At 32.9% G+C, this 23,436-nt stretch overlaps 1 protein-coding gene across 1 annotated transcript in view; it reads right to left on the bottom strand.

Moving 5' to 3' along the window:
• The window catches only part of LOC128230828 (prion-like-(Q/N-rich) domain-bearing protein 25), a 72,223-nt gene that overhangs the window by 13,800 nt on the left and 34,987 nt on the right, over positions 1-23,436 (bottom strand). The window contains exons 9-14 of the mRNA XM_052943271.1: positions 19,002-19,130; positions 18,186-18,326; positions 16,913-17,038; positions 16,507-16,647; positions 14,553-14,681; positions 13,601-13,744 (exon numbers count right to left, since the gene is read on the bottom strand). Of these exons, the coding sequence (XP_052799231.1) occupies positions 13,601-13,744; positions 14,553-14,681; positions 16,507-16,647; positions 16,913-17,038; positions 18,186-18,326; positions 19,002-19,130 (810 nt within the window). The remainder of the gene's footprint in view (positions 1-13,600; positions 13,745-14,552; positions 14,682-16,506; positions 16,648-16,912; positions 17,039-18,185; positions 18,327-19,001; positions 19,131-23,436) is intronic.

Genomic DNA, 23,436 nt, shown 5'->3' on the forward strand with positions numbered 1-23,436 from the left:
GGTGTTCGAAGGGCCATCGGATCACAACAATATAGTTTGGGACCTCTTTGAACCTAACAGAACTTCCGCTGTAACTGTTCTGTAGATTGTTTTATCATGTTTTATTTTAAAATGAAGAATATTATCCTGCCTTATCGACGGATTTTATTTATATAAATAGTGATTCAGAATTGTTTATTTTTCAACTTGAAGCAAGTCCTTGTTTAAACGAAGTACTCTAATACCTAAACTGAGTTCGCAAAAGTGTTATCTAGTATATTTTAAGTGGTTTCATCGTAGATTCTCACTACACTAAGTACACTTCTTAATAACACATGTTTTAGGTTATTTGTAAGAAAAACCAAGAAACGAAAAGTGAACAAACGAATAAGCTCATTTGATACCGATTTGGAGGGAAAACAGGATGGGAATATCGAAATTGATTTCGCATTTTCTGTTTGTTTATCTGACTGATGGAGCAGGAAAACATAACAGTTGTGACAATAGCACAACGTTACTTTATACTACCATACAGAATGTCAAGTTATAATGATATCAGGTTTGTATAGCTATATTGTTAGCAAACATATCAAAGATTTGTTCTTTAGAAAATAATCATAATTATATTATACAAATTATAAGGGCAGGAATGTCAGAACCAAAAAAATAAATACATAACTTCTTAAAGGAGATAGACAAATTGATAGCGGTTTATGAATGTGTATTTATAAAGAGCCTCCTGTAGGTATGGGAAATAATAATGATTTTGAGAATCCCATGTTTTTGCACAGTCTTTAGTATTATGGATAAGAGCAGGAAAAGACAGACATTCTCCAAGAAGCATAAGCTTTTTTTTCAACTTCTGACTATCTTATGTATTCATTCGGGCTACTTAATATAAATCGATTGCACTTAAATAATGTTTAAGCTGTGAACATTGAAGCGACTTTGACAGTATTATTCAACAGCCAAAAACGAATATTTAAAATCGTGTATCTCATTAAAATGATATTGTCATAAATGCTACTAAACCTTTTTTACTGCCGTTATAAACTTTGCACAAATTCATTAAAATGCGAAAATACCAAAACAAACAAAAACAGCAACAACTCACCGTCACTTGATGGAGACTTAAAATTTTATGCAATATTACATATTCAATAATTACGCGTGATAAAAACACCATTAAATATATTTTAATTGTTGGACAATAAAATGTATTGTCATAAACAATAAAATCAAAACAAAAAATATCAAGTGTTCGATATTTTCCCCCGTAATAAATTTTTATAAACACTAGGCCCTAGAATGCAAAAAAAATCGTACCTGTCATATCTTACTGTATTCGATTAACATTACAATGCCTTTTCAGCAGCAAAATGACTTGGTAAAGGCAGTGATAAAAAGACAGACAGTCTTGGATTTGATGACAAACTACCCCCCCCCCTCCACGTATTTCTGCATTGTTGCTTCATCCCCCCGAAATTTTGGTTGGGCCTTTTCGCCATCAAAACAACTTAAAAAGCCAACTGCCAAATGAATAAAAACATCGCCTCCAATTTGTTAAGAATGAAAGGTGCCCTCTTCAGATTCATATTTAAACGATAGAAACGCGTTTAAATGTCACATTTCTACTCTTGGGAGTCAAAAATGATCAAACAACATCATAATTGATAGTTTTGGGTAATCCCGAGTTGACCCTATGTTTTATGTTGCCTCAAATCCAGACTTAGTATTGTATTCCAATTATATTTTGAGATTCTTTACGAAAGTAAATGGACTTATATGACAGTAAGCTATTATTCATAGCGAAAGACTTTTAGCTTTAACCCAACCAACAACTATTTTAACTATTTTAATATTCTTGTTCTTTGTCATTTGCAAATAATTTCCAGTCCAAATAAAATTTTACCCGACTTGGCTGGTGGTTCGGACGGGTTCTGCAAACTTAAATTTAGTTTTCAATTCGTTTACGTGCGAACGTTCCACGCACGCTCTGCAAACCTGATAGTTAACGTAACTAGGGCCGCTCATTGCAATATGGCTAAGTTATGGCAATTTATGACAACTATATACAAATATGTAATTAATTTTACATAAGTATACAATCAATAATACAATTCCCTACGTGGCCACAAATTCCCGAAATAGAAAAACGCTTAAATAATGCTGATAATTTTTATCTGTACCTAAATAATTTAGGCAAACATTTCTTTATCATTAAAGCCAAATGAGTTAAACATGATAATGCATTAAAATAAAATAAAATAAAGCTGGCATCAACCTACATTGTGCACCTTTATAGGACAGATAACTCCAATTTTGGAAGTGCCGACTGATTTGTATATGATTTGTTTCATTTAATTAATACATGGCAGTGAATCAATTACATGATTAAACCATCTCGGACCATTGGCTACTTTCCATCTTTATAGGTTTTGAAGCCGTGTTGTTTGTAATTTCAAAACAGGCTGAACATGCTGGATCTATTGGGTTTGATCTACATGTCATCCATTGTTTGTACTCATACACCGGATTCGTTCACTTTATGGAATACACAGTGGTATCAATAACCAATTTCTTTTTTCTTATAAGGAACATATTTTTTTTTCAAGGTTTAGGAAATGTGGAACCTTTTCCCCATATTTGGTGTTGGTGGTCGCGATGTACTAGAGAATAGAAAAAATTCGCGCGTAAATTTATCAATTGTCTACAAAAACATAGAGAAATTATTAAGTATTCTCTGGCCCAAAGCAAACTAACATAAACGACAAAATATGTAATAAGCGGTTTAAATATGTAAGAACCTGCCCGACTAAGTCTTCGGACGCATGCATTAATGCTCCGCCATGTGACATATGAATATCGGAGATATTTTAGAAATATGGAAACGCATCCTAAAAAGTTAATATATACTAGTAAAATAGAAGTGATGATTTGTCCAAATGTAATACAGCTAATACCTTCATCGCAAAAGAATTATGACACTACTTATTTTGAAGTTAAAACGAAATTAAATAAACAGAGGCGTGAAGTTTATGTTAATTTTGTAACTTTAGATTTCATGATATTGGCTTTTGCTTTGATACGTGGGCACTTAAAGAAATATACGACGGTAAATGTGTTTTAGAAGGATTATTGCTGCGTTTATATTGCCCATTGAATGATAACGCCGAGGCACCCAGCGATCGTTACCATATCTTTAGTATTGAGAGTGGTATTTTTTTCTAACTAATATAATTTATGTTAGACCAATTGTTTTATGTTTATCATAAATGTTTATTACCTTAAGTTGGCCAAATATTGGTTTAGAGTTAATGCGAGATTCCTGCCTATTGCAGTTTTATATTATCCAACGACAATTTAGGACATTGTACTTAACGACTTGCGTTATGTTATAGTTTTGCTTAAAATCGTTCGGGCTAGCTCTAGCCCATACATATCCACTTGACCTGTTCTGCTGCATAAAACCTAATAACATCAGTGATACTCTTTGAATGCACCAGCTTTGGGGATTCTACCAAAACTATTACTAAAGCTAAACGACTTGCGGCTTTGCTGCGCTGATCCATTTTCTGCAAAACGCCAGTTACATGTCGATCATATTTGAAATGATTTTCAAACTTTACGTTGATTTATAAAGCATTATGTTTGAATGGATTTTTCTATACATGTATTCGTATAGTTGATATTCAACGTGAACAATTGAAGAGAGATTATCAGATTTAATATAACTTGACAATACGCATCATTAAATCATCAAATGATAATATTTCTTGTGTAGCAAACAAGCAGATCACACAAACTACAATCTAAAAATCTGCAGCTCGTTAAATTGAACGAATCGGAGTCTATTTGTTTGAGTAAATGACAAGTCGACTTACATTTGTCTTTTTAATTTAGAGCCAGATTGTTGACACTATTTTAATGAATTGCCTCGGAAAGACAATGGAAAAGAAACGTCGCAAAATTATTGTGGTAGTCGGGCGCTCCGCTACCCAATTTAATTTCAAAAGCCGTATCGATGAGGAGACAAATTTGAGGGCGTAGCTACTAGTTATGGATTTTAAACAGGCAAATCTTCCGAACATTTGTCTCTGAAACTTTTATTGCGTCATTAAAAATTAACTTTATTTGTTATATATGGTGCACTTAGCTCGATTTTGATTACTTAGTGTTTGCTTCAAAAGGACCTTGGACAGTTTTACAATTATGTGCCAGGCAAAAAATGATTAACTATTCGAGCTATCATCATATCGGCTTGATACATTTTGAAGAGATAAATGTTATCAGGCACATCAGGCGTCTATTTAACAACAGTTTAGGTTCTGTTTTTTTTTCTTTTTTAAAGTATAATGCAATACAAATCAATTGAATCAATAATTTCCAATTGATAGAGGCTGTTTAATCGACAAATTTCTTTAAAAATGGAGACAAACGAAGTTCATTGAGTACAATAATTCTTAAAACCCCGATTTTATTACAGTTACACACACTGATGCAATACACTAATAGTTCATGTCAACATTGAATATAGTCGGATGTCGCTGTTGAAGCAGAACATATACTTAATCAGCGTCTTTGCTACTTTCACTTTAATTCCGTTTTTGAAAAAAAAACCCTTAGCCGCTTTAGCATTTCTCCGTTCAAATGACATTTTGAAGAAGGCATTTTGAGCAGTACAAACTGGGCATTACTCTCAACTCAATCTAACTCAACTTAATTTATTGCATTAGACCAACTAGAAATGCTTATATTAAAAGTAACTTGTGCAAAAACATGATTTTAAGAAGTATCAAACAGTGTTGTATACTATAAAGAATGATACACTCTTTTGTATTGAATTCCGTATATTTTAGAGAACAATAGTTTGAACACAAATGACTAAATACGAAGTCATTATGAATACAACGTTTTAAAGGATCTAAAACCTTCGGTTGTACATCATAGCAATAAAGGGTACGTGGATTGAAAGTGTGGACTGATTTGTTTATAGAAATTGAATTTTATAACATATAAATATCGATATCGGCAACTTCAAATAGACCAAGAAGCCTTAATAAAACAGAATGAAAGAAAGAAAAAACAACAACCAGAAACCTTAATTATTTCCCTTTATCTGAGGAATGCTTAACTTACAATGATTGTCGCCTCAATAATAACACTTCATTTAGGTAGACTATACGACACTACGAGGCCGACTGTTTAGAACTATGTTGGAATTAACACCGCTGTTAACCTTATCGTTGTTAACTTTACATTGTCAATTCGTAACTGCTGCGAAAGTGATATAGATACACTTGTGTTCTGCTGCATTTCTAACAAGACTCGAGGTAACTGTTTTACTGTACTTCTTTATATTATATTTGCGCATATCCTTATATATGTGAAATCTTTAATCACTTTGTGAAGTTAAACACAATTATGACTGATCGGCTCAATACAAACCGTGTACAAATACTTAAACATGACCATAAATGAAGTATATAAAGATAATTAGTTTAAAATAAAAACATAGGTAAGTAAAACATAGCACTAATTAATCAACTGCTTTTTATTGTATAAGGTTCTCAAGGCAAATGCAGACAAACGAACAAGGCCTGAAAACGGTGACTGACGGGAGCCTTGGCTTCTGTCCAAATTACACTGTAGAAACATACAAGGGCGGGAAGCGAGTATGGTCTCTCCGTGTTTCCCCTCCATCGCTACCTCCCATACAGCTGAATACAGGTTATTTTCAAACATTATTTTATGTTCAATCGGTCTATTGATATCATACCAAGGTATAAACCTTTTTTTATCAATAGGCTATGCTTAAAATTTTAAAGTAAGTTTATTATGAAGCAAATCTGAGTATTGTTTATACTTTACTTCGTGTATGTTTATATAACAAAACATTTCATACAAAAGCATTAAATCTATCCATCCAATGAAGTTGTATGACTATCTACTTAAAACCATAAACGCAAATAATTGTCCTTTATTTTTAATGTTTGGCCTCAACGACCGACTTTTTTATGGTGTTAAAGCAACAATCTATTAAGTGACAAAGGTTAAGAACAACTACCGGATGTCCCCAACTTATGCCGGTCCATTTGCAATGAAATTACAGCAAAACGCCTCATATGATTTGTGAAAGTGTAGAATGGGTAATTATTTGTTAACTCTGCGTGACAAAAATGCAAACTCAGTTTTATTTCATGCACGTTTCAAGAGAGTGCATGTAACTTGTATATACAAAAGATGCGAAACACATAGCTGCAATGAAATAATTCTCACAAGTACAGTATTTGGCTTGTAACCTTATTAAATGAAGAAAAATCAGACTCATTGAATGTTCGAGTAGTGGTTTTCTGACGACAGTCTGTGTTCTATTGGTGGGGATTTCTGTGATATTTCTTGAGACTGTGAAAGTTTCATTACACTTTTGACTTGTGATAAGAATCATGTTTAGCACTTATGATTAGTCTTGAACTAGTGGTGTGATTTGCTTTGATGTCTTTTAAAACCCGCAGGTTCTAGTTGATTTCGATGATGATATGGAGTCATGGACGGTATTGTAGACGTTTTATGGAACACCGAGGTGCCATAGGCTCAAGCACCGGAATACATATAATCGGTTAACTGAGGATCTTCATCCACAATCTTGCGTATTTTCAATCACAGTGCATCTGGATTGGAATGGGTTTTGTTTGTTTATTAAAAATCAATCAATCAGATGGTCAAAACTATATTATAGAAAACTATTACATAGAGTAGTTTTACTCTCTATTGTGAATATAAAAGTACACATTCATGCCAAGATGGTAATGACATAAATGGCAGATCCATATGAGGATACAGTCCATGGCAAGAGCGCAAATGCAATTTTCTAATAATTCTGGGTATATAGACACACTTTTCAAACATGTTCGACGTTTTTACAATCATTTTCTCGGTCTTGCTTTAACATATACCTACAGATGTGGTCTTATATTTTGATATAACTTGATAACCATTAAGGATGTGCCTATTATAGAGCTGATTTGCCATTTGTCTTACTTCCTGATCTTTTTTTAAAATTATCATTGCTGTTAAGTTTGTTTTACAATTTTAATAATCCTTAAAAAAATTGCTTAGGTAACGTTTATATTATCTATGTCTAACTTAAGGGAGGAAGGTTGACAAACAGCACGCGAACAGAAGAATCCCTGTCGCAGCAAGACCGACGGCGCTGTCTGAAATTGAAAGGATCATCTATGACTGCTTGATTCTTTTAGTAAGAATGTTTAAATCGACACAACAGAAAAGCAAAACAATACAATTTTGCTACAAAAGATGTACGAGTAGTTTACAAATAAACACCAATTGATTATGACACGACTTGGGCAGAGCTAATATATTATAACTAATAAAAGAACACCCGTGTCGATCTAACATTAATAGATAGATAGGTTTAGATAGATATATTTTTTTCTGTATAAAATGTATAAAACATGGTATCATTATGGTACTGAACATATTCCGTGGACGTCTTTATTGAAATTAATGTACAAAAGCTTCTTGCACATTTCTGTATTATGTTTGTGATACATACACACATACTGATGCCATTGTGTTTTTGTAATGTTCACTTACTTTTGAGTGTGCAGTGGCCTCCCAGCTCCGCGTTGTTTTTGGACATTCACTCACGGCAGGGTCTGCAGAGGTATTAGAGATTGCACCTGTTATTCCGACTCATTCTCCTCTTACTTTTGTACAGCTTGGATCGATTACTGAAAACCGTTGTGCACACAATTTCGAGGTATTGAATTATAAACAAGAGCGACGAGAAGTAAACTGCAAACCTATTCCATTATCTAATATCTGCTACTAACCAATCAAATCATTGAAATTAACAAACTAGCCTTATTGGCCTAGTTGAAGCCTTCTATAAGTGACTCCCCCCCCAAAAAAATTAAAACATCCTTTCCTTGATCCCTCTTATCATATCTCCGATCTGAGTATCCTGCTGTGCAGTTTTAGAAGTTTTATTATAGAAATGAGCCCTAAATGGCCCTGAGCAAATAAACGAATATACAAGAAATTGGCCACTACTGTGACACCGGTGCAATTAGAGGGAGATGCACAGTAGGGGATTATCATGCCAAACATTCCTTAAACTAGGCCTTTAAGATAATCTTTGGACAACTTATCAAATGTATACAATTGGACTCTGTGACCTATTTCGATCAAGTAATATTTGTAACTTCAAAGATTTTTAACCTGAGGGACAGTTGATTTTTTCCATTGTCCCATCTAGTATGTGTCCAACATTAGTACTGTCTAAAATTGAATCGACACAAATATATATCAAAATAATTGTAGCCCAGTGATATTTCAATGTTGATGAAAAGTTTTGTCTGCCTCACCACCCTTGTTGATAAATAGTTTTTGTTGCCTGCTACTTTGATAACATTTTAATTTATTGTGAAAATAGCAACCTGCACTCATTTGACATATTTTGTGCATATGTTGGATATTAGTGTTTCACCTTTTGCTTCAGCTTGTATGTTTCAAATGAATATATAGTGCTATCATTTTATTTGCAATATTTAGTATTGGTTGTGCGCTTTTGAATTTGGTAAATTCTGTTCGTTCACAGCTCCTTTTCAGTACATCTTTACCTCTTTGCATGTGTTTCGCTGTTATCATATAATTGTTTTCAGCAATATCCAAAGTCACCACTTCAACAATCGCTATAGATGTGAAATTCAAAGGGATGTATTTGTTAGTTGTTATAGTTGTTTGGTGTGTCATGTCAATGTTGGCGTCAAATCTATAACTGTTTTGTATTTAATGTCAACTATCGTATTAGCGAGTTGCTAACACGGGCCACAAAGCATTTTATTTATATTACATTGGATAAGCGTAGTATTTAACATATGAAATAGTTGATGCCAAACTATCTAACTTCATGTAATCTAAAATATATTTCAGTGTTTCGATTGGAATCATACGGGAACATACTACACATATATATCAGACAGACACGATCAGTGAACTATGAAAAAGAATGTTCGTATTTAATATAAATAGCACATTTTACTTAGGCTAAAATATCGTAATGTCGAACCCGAAAGAATTGTTTAAGACTATCATAAAAGTCATAATAGTCAAAATATTATATAACGAAATTTTGACACTGAAATTATTTTTACTTACGACCAAGATCTATAGAAACCGGTCGTTAGCGGCCTGCAGTCAATTGTGTTAAACTAATCGTTTTTGGTTTGTCGGGAGTAGCAAACTAGTAATTAATTGGTCAATATGTATCCCATTATTACTACTAGCCAATCTCATTACCTAAACGTGCTAACTAGTCTTCATACAATTTATTGAGGTTGTATACTGCTAAGAATTCGTCGGTCTGAATTGTTTTCATATACGCCCTATATACTTAACGACAATATCAATTAAAAAACAAACAATGTTTTGCCATCTAGCCGTTTGAGATTTTTTCAAAAAAGGTTGATATATACAAAACATCACATAATTACAGAAATAAATGACTAGTTGTGAATCGATAGCAAGAAGAACATAAAGAAAAGACTCATTTCAAACGAATATATGCAGATCTGTACACAAATGACTTGTTTGCCAATTGAACAAGGTACAAAATCCTGGTGACTTTCTGGACATAATTGCGTAGTATGCAATGAATGTATTATCCTTAGCCTTAGGAATGGCCTAGTGAATCCATTTAGGCTATTGACATTGTTTAGAGTCCATATCGAAACACTTATTAAATACGACCCCAGAACATTTGTCTTTTTTAATTACGATTACTTTAAGAGTTTCCTGATACACAGAGAGACAATAAAAACTCTATGTCTTTGAAAAAGGTTTCTGTTATTTATAAACACGTATTCTAAACAGAGATTTTTCAATTAATAAATCATTTTCATTTCTTCGTGTATTATCAGCATTGTTTTTGAAGGTAAGTTTAGGAAGTTTAATTTAAATGTTCTTGCTTCCCAGAAATGCACGTAAAATGTACGATGCAGATTATCGAAAGTAGGAATAATTTAGATACTCAAAACTGATTAGCAATGTTTCCTGGTAAGGTTTATGTAGTTTAATGTTAATCAACAATGAATTGTGGGTATGATATTCGATAAAAAAGAAAAATTGTGGACATCATTCATTTTCAGGTTGCAAAAAACAAATAACTTTCTCATGCAAATTAGCTTCAATCACCACAGCACAATGTGAAATGGGAAGAACTGACTATTTTGACACACAAACATATTTCTTGAAAAATGAAAATACTTTTTAATTTGAAATCTGATAAAATCTTCCCTCGTAAAATTTGCTAAATTGCTAATTACAGCTTCACATCTAGCAACGGAAACATGTATTAAGCTGGTTAAATATTGAACCTCAAAAGTATTAATAAAAAATTGCTATAGAAAAAACTAGAAGAAAAACAAAATGAAAACAACCACGGATCTCAATGCATTCAATGTGAATTATGAATACATTTCCTACACAGTTTTATCACCATATACTATACCGTCTGTCAGCAATGTAAAATATATGAGATCGTTGGTATTTTGAAGAATTCAAAACTATAAATCTTCTGATAAAATGAAAAAAGTACTGTAAATAATTGAAGAAACAAGGCAAACTATCAATCCACGATAACCAAGCTCATTTAAACCAAGATATTTGAATTGTACCTTATAAAACACTTAAACTTATTTCATTGCATCTGGCAGTTGATAAATCATATAATAAACGCATCAGTATAGTTTGTTTATCGTTTCTCTAAGATGTGAACATAACATGTGAATGTGTGATCATGCTAAACAAGGCATTGTTGCCATATGTGGTTGTAAATCTCCCCTCGGCCGGCTGAAATTAAAGATGATGATTTTCGCTGTGATTTGGCCCGATTTTTTGTATAAGGTGAATAACATTGTACGGGAAATTTGCCATCACTGTTGCTTTTGACTTTAGTGTATATTTAAGGAATGAATCGCGGGGTTGATGTTATTATCGGGGTATGAACGCAATTGGGTAAGTCAAAGAACGCATGGAGTCCTTCGGACTCCACACACCTTGACCAGCCCAATTGCGTCCATACCTCCGATAACGACACTAAACCCGCAGTTCATTACTTATATTTACACCAATAGTTCATTATTTCATTCGAGAATTGTTGAAACAATACTTCATTTCACTTAAAAAAAAACTTTCAGTAATCCTTTCTTATACATTCTGTAAATAAAACGACCCGATTGTAACTGGAAACATTTTATTAAATGACGTCACAATAACGCAAGAAAGATTAACTACTTGAAATCACGTTTAAACATAAAATTGAAACACTTATGACAACAATACATTTAATATATCATAAATTAACACTTTCTAAAATATTGATTTATATTTAAGCGGCCTTGCTGAGACAATACAAACAATAACAAGATGAACAATTTTCATGTATATTGTAAAGCGATGAACATATCCAAAGGTGTTGCGTTCATCGGATGACAAACGCAATTGCCCAAAGGCAGTTCATTTGAGGAATGGAAGTTGAGGTGTAAATATGTAGTCTTTACCTTAAGAATTTCATTGATGATTGGTCACAGAATGGTGCCGAAAGAACCTCAGGTGCCTAAATGATTCACACGCATATTTTTTATTGTGTTGAAAAACTTTACCGAACAGCTTTTGTATCTGAAAGCAGGAATAATGGATGCTTCACTGCCATGACTATCATAATTTCCGTAAAAAATAAATATGCGTTTTTCTTTTTTGGGCAAATCTGATTCAATTTGTCTGCTATCATTCCCATGTGAGTCTTGAATATGTAATACCCAGATTTAGAGACGAGGCCTCATTTATGTAAATGTAAGGTAAATTGACTGAAGACGAATATAATTTTATGTTTTGTGCTTATGAATGTTTATATTATGATCTATGATTCTGTCGTCACGTGACATTGTATGTCATGTTGAGTTTTGACTTAATGTGTACTGGTATTTGAAAACGCTCATCAGCTTTGGTCGATCCTGTAGTGTTAGTTGTATTATTCAACCTAAAATCATTAAACTATTCAAGACTTTCAAAACGTAGACCTGTTAATTGATTCATTTCTAAAAGAAGACTATATGATATGATGTATTGCTTTTTTCAACATACGATTCTCTCACAATGGCATCCCCTGATTTTTAAAAAATCTTCGCTTTATAGTTATACCCACTTTCTCCTTTTAAAGCTTGTGGAAAAGTTTCCCTCAAACGTTTGTTTACATTTTTTCTCTGTTTGACAATGGTTGCCAGGGAAAATAAAGTTAAAAAAGAAGATTTCTTTAACATTTAATCATTGTTTAACTTTTGGGAATTTCAACACATATTAGATTTGTACGTACATTCTTAACACATTTCCAGACGCACTTTTTTTGTATTTTAGTAAAGACAAAGTGATCATCGAAAAATTATCGCTACGTTTATTTAGGGACTTTGAGCGCTTTCAGCCTTGTTCGCCATAACGAATATTTCATGTTCACACACTGGCTTTGTTGGTGATTTTATTGACGTCTGGAAGTGTATTATTTAAAACAATATGCGATTCAATTACCGTACACATATCAACTTATAAATAGTCCAAAAACACTAAACTGCGACAACACTATATGAAATTGTAATTGCGCCGGGAAGTTTTGATCTATTTTTCTATCGTATTTTGCCAAGAAAATATGAGCTTTCCAGACAGCAAATTGACGATGGAACGTCTACAATAATGCCAAAGTTAGAATGCAATAAACGAAATATAAGGACACAGTGCATGGCAAGAACATATAAATCGTTAATCAACTAGTTCTGGGTATATATATACACACTTTTAACACTGGTTTAACGTTGTTTTTTTACCGTCTTTTCCTTTTTCTAACTTAAACATAGCATACACAGTTTTCCTTAACTTTGTGGAATCTCGTAAACAATAAGGATTTTACCTTTGAAGAGCAAAATGAATATAAATAAGATGACTCATTTTAAATTTGCCCATTTTCCCATTATTCTTTTTTAAACGATGCTCTTAAGCGTTTGTACAAATTTAATAATCCATAAAAAAACTAACACTTGTGTTATTTCAATGCACTTGAAGTTAAAACTGGATAAGGAATGTTGACAGAGAGCAGACGAACAGCAAAATCACTGAGGCAGCAAGACCAATGGCGATGTCTGAAATTTAAGGGAACATCTATGAACGGTTGGTACTACTTTTGATTATGTTTAAATCGGCAAAGCACAATAACAAAGAAAACTTCCTCAAGTATTCGTGTTGTTTACAAATACTAATAAAATACTAACGAAAGTTCTAGCTAATTTTGACTCGATTTTGACTGCGACGAAAGTTAATGAAACATTATGTCAAACTATCTTGCATGAAAAGAAAATGTTTCATGGACGTATTTAAATACAATAAAAAAAGTTAAGAATATAGTTATCTACCTATTGTGCATGTTTGTGTCTCTCGCTATCATGTTTGTAATTTATGCATGTTATTTGTGCCTGAGGCCTTTGTACAAATACACATTGGCCTCTGAACTGGTAAGAATACTTATTTCTGTTCTATTGAAATGTGTGCTTACTTTTAGGGTTACATTGGCTTCCTTCTTCGTTAAGCGTATGGGTGCCTGAACAGGCACAAACAGTAGGGTCTGCAGAGGTATCACAGAGTGCACCTGTTATTACGTCGCATTCATTTCCATTGGCAGTACAAGAGGTGCCGACTCCTAGAAGGTAATGCAAGTTAATCATATTATATTACTAAAGTTGTTATATTTGACAATACCCTGAACGGCATTATAAAGTCTGCAATTATGATGTGTCATACTAATAAGATACTCATCGACTGTGCATATAATAACAATCCGTAAAAAAATAAGTAATCAAAACTTAATTAGGCCTATTACTACCATGCCTTACCAATATAATAATAATAATAATAATAATAATAATAATAATAATAATAATAATATATATTTAAAAAAAATAAAAAATATAATAATAATTTATTATACCAATAAGTACTTTACTTATATATGCTTATAAATGAATGAAACTAGTAATGTTCAAAAATCTTTACCAGCAATACATGCACTTTTAGCTTCGTTGGGAAAGTAATTGGATGGACACGCACATTTTGATGATGCACACTCTGCATTGGATATGCCAGCACAATCACCAGCAACTTTGCAGCTGGAGTCAATTACCAAAAGTAATGTTAATCTATTCCTCATTGCAAGAAGTTGACTTTGGTTCGCAGTATTTAAAGGTTTCTATTTATTCAGGAAAACCAACTATAATTTCACTAGGGACAAGGGAGCTCAAATGAATACATATATATATATATATAGCTTGATTAGGCGGTCCATACACTAAATGAGTTCACCAAACTTAATACCAATGCGTCAAATATTGGCTAACAAATTATTAATTAAGTAAATTATATTGAAAAATATGATTCTTTTGTATCTTTGATATGTCCTCGCATACTACCTTTGCTTACTATTCATATTTAAAGAGGAGAGAATAACGAACCTTTGGCGGCACAAAGATTTGCATCAGCAGCGCCATTAAGCTCATACGTTACTTTGCATGTACAAGAGGGAGAAACACATGCAGAGTTTGGATCTGCACTAGAACACACTGTAACTACGCTAGTACAATCTGAAAAAGAAAAATGCAGTAAAAGAAGTGTTCAATAAAACATTCATATATAAAATATAATCGGATTATTATTGTAAAATGCATATTATTATTATTAGAAGTCTTCATTCATTGAATGCTGGTTTGCTTGTTTTTGAATGAAACAAAAACAGAGAAATGTTTTCCATATTCATTAAAAATCGTCAATACTATCATGCCTTTAAAAACACAGTTTTTAACAATTTTTGATATGCTTATTATTTAATTTGCAGTTATAGCTGATGCTCGATTTATTGTGAAATAGTTGGTGGGCATATAGCAAAATTATGCACAAACACATTTGCATGTTTCGGATAGCTTGGCTTATACTCCGGATTGGTGATGACATTTTTCGGTGAATGAACTCTACTGGAAGGAATGACGATTACCGCAGAAGGTCAGCTTTTAGGGTTAGGTGAACAGATTTTTGTTTCTCTACTTCAATAAGAAAAGTTTCATCAACTCCATTTTGAACTGTTTTTGTAGCAGACCCTTTAAACATGTTGGATATGATGTACATGTTCTAGGTGAGCAACAATTATTGAAGTTTGATTAAGGGACAATAGGGACACTTCCGGAAAAGGTTATTCGTTTTTTAAATTGTTTTTATCAAAATGTGTTTATCTGTTTCAAAATGTTATTTCACTGTTTTGAAATGGCGAAATATAATATTTATTTTATTGATAAATCTTATAAACCACTGGAAAGCATAAAATAAAATCATGATATTTGGATAAACTCTAATTAATGTCGTAATCATTTGAATGAAATTTGATATTTTGTCTTTTAGACTTTCAACATTGTAATGCCTTATGCATTTCAAAAATATTGACAAGGAAAACGGTAGATAAAGGAACAATGTAATTCATATGGCTAGAATTTCTTTTTATAGTGCTATTTTAAAAGCCAATAAACGGACGCCTAACGAAGAATAATGTTAGAAGAGTAGACACGATCACTCTAAAAGATGTTTGTATTATAATTACAAACGGGGACGTTAACGGGCATTTCTTTAGGTAACTCTTGTCATCAAAGCTTTCAACAATATGTTATTAGATTCATGGTAGTAGTTTCTTAGAGTATGAATATATTACCCCATATGACGACGTAAAAACTAATGGCCTTAACCCTGGCAATGAGTATATCCTCTTCACTCTTCACTCGCCAATGAGTTTAATCAAATATTTAGTGCTACAGCCTAGTGTTTAAAAATGACAACGATTCGAGAAGTGTTGAGGAGCTACGAATCAACATTGAAAAGGTACACAACTCGTATGCGTAAAATCTAGCGTATGGTGCACTTTATAAAGGGCATTCATATTATGACCAAAAGAAAGAAATAACTGTATGCTCATATTAAAATTTTGTGGAAATACTTATGATCATTGAATTCATAGGTGCTGCAACCAACTATTTTTTGAGATTGCCAAGAAATTGTGGCATTATGCGTGTGCCGCAAACAGGATTGATAAATAATGAAAACTAGAGGGCAGCCCATTACCGATAACTTTAACCAAGAGTCTGTTTAAAGGGAAACGGATCTAGGCAAAACAAATGCAAGCTGAGAAACATGCGTCACACGACAACAACACATACCATCAATATTGTAATTATTAAATATTGTGAACAACGTCTTTGTACGTGAAAATTATGAAAGAAGCCACTACGGTTTTAAACTATTTTGTGAGGGCTTAACTTGCAATTAACATTATTGTATCGATATTCATTTCTGTACTAGCTCCGGCAGATGTTAAATATGAACATCTCCTGACTCATACAAACGAATTGAAAAAGTTTATATTCTTACCCTTGGCTGTACATTTGGATTCAGATCCAGCTTCAAATATATCTGCACAAGCGCAAACAGCCTGTGATTCGTCTGTTTTGCAGTATCCGCCTGTTAGTTCTGCGCATTCATTTCCATTCGCAGAGCAAGAGGCGCCAACTCCTAGGTTTTTAGGGAAATTAAGTTAATGATAATTACATATTCTACGAACTGTTAATAAAGCTATAATGCAAACACTATTGTTTTGACATCAGAGCGTTTCCCCGTTGAACAGTCTTATATATGAAACGCACATTAACATGTTTTTACAGGAGTAAATACTCTTGTTATGTAACACATATAATGGGCCCAATGGTTTCGTATATGGAAATGTTATAGATATATATTTGTAGATTATGAATGGACACAAAATGTTTAAAGTCCTTACCGGCTAAACAGGCACTTTTAGCCTCGTTTGGAAAGTAATTGGACGGACATGCACATTCGGTCGACTCACACACTGCGTTGGTAATGTCAGCACAATCAGTGCCAGCTGTGCAGCTTGATCCGATAACTTAAACAATATTTATTTTATTGATAAATCGTATAAACCACTGGAAAGCATAAAATAAAATCATGATATTTGGATAAACTCTAATTAATGTCGTAATCATTTGAATGAAATTTGATATTTTGTCTTTTAGACTTTCAACATTGTAATGCCTTATGCATTTCAAAAATATTGACATGGAAAACGGTAGATAAAGGAACAATGTAATTCATATGGCTAGAATTTCTTTTTATAGTGCTATTTTAAAAGCCAATAAACGGACGCCTAACGAAGAATAATGTTAGAAGAGTAGACACGATCACTCTAAAAGATGTTTGTATTATAATTACAAACGGGGACGTTAACGGGCATTTCTTTAGGTAACTCTTGTCATCAAAGCTTTCAACAATATGTTATTAGATTCATGGTAGTAGTTTCTTAGAGTATGAATATATTACCCCATATGACGACGTAAAAACTAATGGCCTTAACCCTGGCAATGAGTATATCCTCTTCACTCTTCACTCGCCAATGAGTTTAATCAAATATTTAGTGCTACAGCCTAGTGTTTAAAAATGACAACGATTCGAGAAGTGTTGAGGAGCTACGAATCAACATTGAAAAGGTACACAACTCGTATGCGTAAAATCTAGCGTATGGTGCACTTTATAAAGGGCATTCATATTATGACCAAAAGAAAGAAATAACTGTATGCTCATATTAAAATTTTGTGGAAATACTTATGATCATTGAATTCATAGGTGCTGCAACCAACTATTTTTTGAGATTGCCAAGAAATTGTGGCATTATGCGTGTGCCGCAAACAGGATTGATAAATAATGAAAACTAGAGGGCAGGTCATTACCGATAACTTTAACCAAGAGTCTGTTTAAAGGGAAACGGATCTAGGCAAAACAAATGCAAGCTGAGAAACATGCGTCACACGACAACAACACATACCATCAATATTGTAATTATTAAATATTGTGAACAACGTCTTTGTACGTGAAAATTATGAAAGAAGCCACTACGGTTTTAAACTATTTTGTGAGGGCTTAACTTGCAATTAACATTATTGTATTAATATTCATTTCTGTACTAGCTCCGGCAGACGTTAAATATGAACATCTCCTGACTCATACAAACGAATTGAAAAAGTTTATATTCTTACCCTTGGCTGTACATTTGGATTCAGATCCAGCTTCAAATATATCTGCACAAGCGCAAACAGCCTGTGATTCGTCTGTTTTGCAGTATCCGCCTGTTAGTTCTGCGCATTCATTTCCATTCGCAGAGCAAGAGGCGCCAACTCCTAGGTTTTTAGGGAAATTAAGTTAATGATAATTACATATTCTACGAACTGTTAATAAAGCTATAATGCAAACACTATTGTTTTGACATCAGAGCGTTTCCCCGTTGAACAGTCTTATATATGAAACGCACATTAACATGTTTTTACAGGAGTAAATACTCTTGTTATGTAACACATATAATGGGCCCAATGGTTTCGTATATGGAAATGTTATAGATATATATTTGTAGATTATGACTGGACACAAAATGTTTAAAGTCCTTACCGGCTAAACAGGCACTTTAAGCTTCGTTTGGAAAGTAATTGGACGGACATGCACATTCGGTCGACTCACACACTGCATTGGTAATGTCAGCACAATCAGTGCCAGCTGTGCAGCTTGATCCGATAACTTAAACAATGAGGTTTGTTTTAGAATTAAAAATAATTGAAGTAGGAAGGTCTCTTCAAAAACAGCAAAACCAATTATAACTCGACCAATGAAGAGAAAGCAAAACATGAATATCCCGATTGCTTATAATACATGACATCACAAACCTTAAAATTAACTGAATGTATATCAAATATCGGGCAATAATTAGTTATTGAATTATGAGAAAATTATTTCTGTGTAATAATTATTATTCTCGCAAAACATTTCTTTTTCAAACAATTTTTAAAGTGACAAACACGTACCTTTCGTAGAACAGAGCTTTGCATTAGCTGCACCAGTGAGTTCATATGTTACTTTGCATGCGCACGCGGAAGATACACATGCAGAGTTTGGATCAGCACCAGAACACACTGTATCTCCGTTAGTACAATCTGAAGCAAACCATGTTTTTATAAACCGTTTATAAATTAACAATATCGATTTAAAGAACTTCGTACCATAAATTTTCTTTTTTACTTATTCATTTATTCATTTATTAATTAGGCATTCATTGATGTATGTATTTTTCAATTTATTTACCTAATTATTGGTATTATTAATATGAAATGTGTTTGAAATTGATTAAAATCTGTATTATTATTTAACAAATGTAAATAACATTTATATGGCCATAACAAAGAATTCCCTTCAATAATAGAACAAATAAAATATATAATACTGGATGGAAATTATACTACTCAAAATTTACAAGGATCGATTATATCCACAACTCCTTATGACGGCCTCCAGTGAAAAATGAAGGAGATATGAAGGTAAACAACTTATTTATCCTTTAGTTAAAACATCTGAAACATGATAATAAAAATTTACTTAAAGCTATGTAGCATGTGTTTATCATTGGATAAGGCCAAGCGCCACAACTCAAGTAGGCCAAACAAAAGAGTAACAAAGCTTGATCATTTCCTTACCTTTTTAGTACACAACATGTCTTTATGTCCATTTTTGAAGTTTTTTCTGCTTAAGTTACTTATACTATATTATCTATAAGTACATAAAAATATAAAGACCATAGTGTCATAAACGCGTTATGCTTCTGTCGAGTACTTTTAAAAACAGCCTCAAAACAAAGCCTTTCATTTATTTGCTTTATAAATACCCACATCCATTGATATCGATCAAGGTTAACCTATGCCGAAAATCAAATCGTGTATTGTGTACACTTTTTCACAAATCATATTTAAATGTAAACTTACATATGTCTTTTTTATCAGTTTACTCTTGTCGGCTCTTGTTTAGAGAGGAGACGACACGGTCATCGCGCCCTACGATGCATTTCGATATATCTACATACCGATAAGATATTTTCTGATACAAACCATATTCTGCATAAACCAGAATAATTATAATGATTATAATCATTTTGTTTCATTAACGTATCACTAAGTATTGAAATATTTTCTAACATGTTTTGTTTTTAAATGTTTCTAACTTTCACTTATATTTGAAGCCGGTCATTAGAACCTTTAAGATAAATTTCGACATTATAAGAAAGTATTTAACTTTTCTCTAGTTTGTTCCCATGCCACTGTTGTTCAATTGTTGCCTGTGTGACTTTTAGGTCACTGATGACTGTGACTCGAGATGATTTGTACAGTACAGACATTTGGTACAACTAGTTTTAAACGAATACTACAAACATCAAGCACTTCCATGAAAAATATTTTATGCCCACAAAATGTTTTTGACAAAGTTTGACAACTATTTCTTACAAAGCATAAGACCCAATACAGAGCAGCATTAGCACACATAAACACATGTTGACAAAATAAATGACAATACGCACAGACCTTTAGGTTTACATGCGTTGCCGTCAACACCATAAATGTCAACGCATGCACATGTTGACACATTCGTCTTACAATATTCGCCCTTTAGTCCATCACACTCATTCCCATTCGCCGTGCAAGCAGTTCCCACGTCTGTTAAATGCATAAAAGCAAACGACATCTTGGTATTCTTCGATTTAATGTTGTGCTTCTTATTCGTCAGTATTATCATGATATGTTCAGCAAGGAATTACTCGATGAAATAAGACTGTTTCTCTTAAACATTTTACAGCTGAATAATTTTCAAACATATTTTACGATCTTTCCCTACAGACACGTGGTAACATTAAAACATATTTTACCCGGTGACCGACTGATTCAATTACTTAATTGATAGCGCGCTGTATCTAAGTAAAAACGAAGATGAATTGTGTCCACTTTACAATAACTTAATAGAAAAAGTTTTTGTATATTTAGTTTTATTATTATTATTATTATTATTATTATTATTATTACCTGCAGACGTTGGTTGCATTAAAGCAACAATCCCAATAACGGTTATCAAAATACTTGACGACTTCTAGAAACAAAACAAAACGTGTTGACTGTTGTTGCATATAGTTAGAAACGAACTATCTTTTTTAATCCATATTAAGTAAAAAAAAGTAATGTATAACCATTTTTTTTATCGGATATTATGATTAAGTTTTTTTTTCATCTCGATATATTATATTGATATGTATTATATTTGCGTTTTATCATTTATTAAAAACCTGTTTGCTTCGGTGTGCAACAACTTACTCTTTGTTTGTGGTTTCGAGTAAATCAATATCAAATAAAGTGTCTGCACCTTTAAATCATACATGTTGTTATGATATATTTCTTTCTTATGTACCAAATTCAAAATAAAGTTAAAAATCCTTGTTCAAACCTTAATACTTAAAACTGTTCATAGTAAGTTTAAGAGAAAGTAAAGTATGTTAAGAACGTACCATTTTTAAATGCCGTTAAGTGGTGAGTCCTTCCAACTTAGATAGATGCGCTCAGATTTATATAAGCAGCATCGAAACTATTGGTCCAAAATTGAATAATCATACGGCTTTAACCAATCGAACAGATGCGTTATTATTTATATTTGTTGATTGGCCTGGTGTAAATTCACGTTTGTCTTAGCATTACATTATGTTTTAACAAGACTGTATTTCATTGAATGTTGAGAATGTTTATAGCCGACTCATGATATTATCAGAGCTTCTGGTTCGTTTTATTTGACAAAGGCTCTTACTGACACATATAAATTACGACCTCGTGCACTCAAACATAATCAAATAAAACTCTCGATGCGATACAAAATGCCGGATCCAAATGTTGTAAGTATGAGTATTAAAGACGCAATTGTACCTGGCTACAGTACATTTAAATCTTAGCAGACCTCTGTAACCCTGGCTGACTGGAGCGGCCAAGCGGTTGACATTTCGCTTAAAAGAAGTCACCGCCTAAGAACGTATCAAATATACTAGTGATATTCTGGTTTTAAAGCGGCAATAATTAATTTTACATAGACCTTGTTTTGAGATTGATCAAAATATGCGCGTCTTTAAATGTCGTCTCTGCTTGAACAACTGATAACATCAATTTTATTCGGTTTTTCATCTGTACGCTACATAACTTGGTAACACGACATGTAATTTTACTAGCACTCAGCAGCCCCGGGCAGCCTTGAGATCCCCGGTTAGATAATATATATACATTCTTTTCATATTTGATATCACATATTTGATCGTATGGTTGTTTTGTTTGGGGTACTGAATATCGTTAGATTTATATCACATCATTGATAGTTTATATTTATTTGAATTGAAGTTCTAATAGTTTTAAATGCCGAACAGAGACTGTATATGTGACTTCTTGCCTTGTGACTTCTTGCCTCTAGTTTTCATTGTTTGTTTTAAAGAAATTCATGCGACTATATTGACGTTTAAGGAAATGCAACAATATCACGACCCATACCTGGTGATAGTCAAACAGTTAAATTACGCCGAAACGCATTAGTGTTGTTTTTGCGTGAACAAGCATGTGACGGCAATGGAACAAGTAACGTAAAGGTATTTTTGACAAAGGATGGTCGGATTGGACGTAATGGTAAAATCATTTGACATACACATGAACCCTTGGGGACCCTAAATTTGAGACTAGCCTAGCAGTTAAACTCAAGGGGATTAAGCAGAACCTACCCTTAACTGAACACAGACACGGACACAGAACAGAACAGACACAATTTGTGTTAAAATATTTAATATCAGTATGAATAAAAGTTCGGGTTACTATCTGAAAAGGGTTGGTGAAATGCTTTAAAGGTATTTAATAGTTTGTACTGGCCTTATTTATTTTAATTTTAATCTTCACGGATCTTGACAACTCGCCATCTTTTTTTCGTAAGTTCCCCCATGCTATAATAAATACTTTAATAAAACTAAATCACCAGACTGACACAGCGCAAGAACTATACTAAATCACGTTTTAACTGATCCTCTCTATCGTAGTTTGTTTGTGTTTTAAAATTTATAGAGAAAATATCAAAGTGTTAACGTTCAACGTTCACTTTCACCTAACTTGACAACAAACGTCACTTAATCACAATCAACCTCGGGTTGAGTAGTTACTTCAAGGACCTATAAATTCGTAAACTAATGTAAATAATTACATGGCATTATCAAGTGCTTTACAAACTCATTACTTAATTTGTAGAAGCCTGCACATTTTTTATACAATAAAGCTTAAATATCAAAGTACTTTTTTATCTCAAGATATATTGCACATTTGATAAAGAACACCCACCAAAATAGTTTTAACCGAATCTAGTAGTTTTACATGTTAACACTTAGAAAAGGAGCATAATTTGAAGTCATTT

This window comes from Mya arenaria, chromosome 4 (genome assembly GCF_026914265.1).
Source record: "Mya arenaria isolate MELC-2E11 chromosome 4, ASM2691426v1".
Lineage (NCBI taxonomy): Eukaryota > Metazoa > Mollusca > Bivalvia > Myida > Myidae > Mya > Mya arenaria.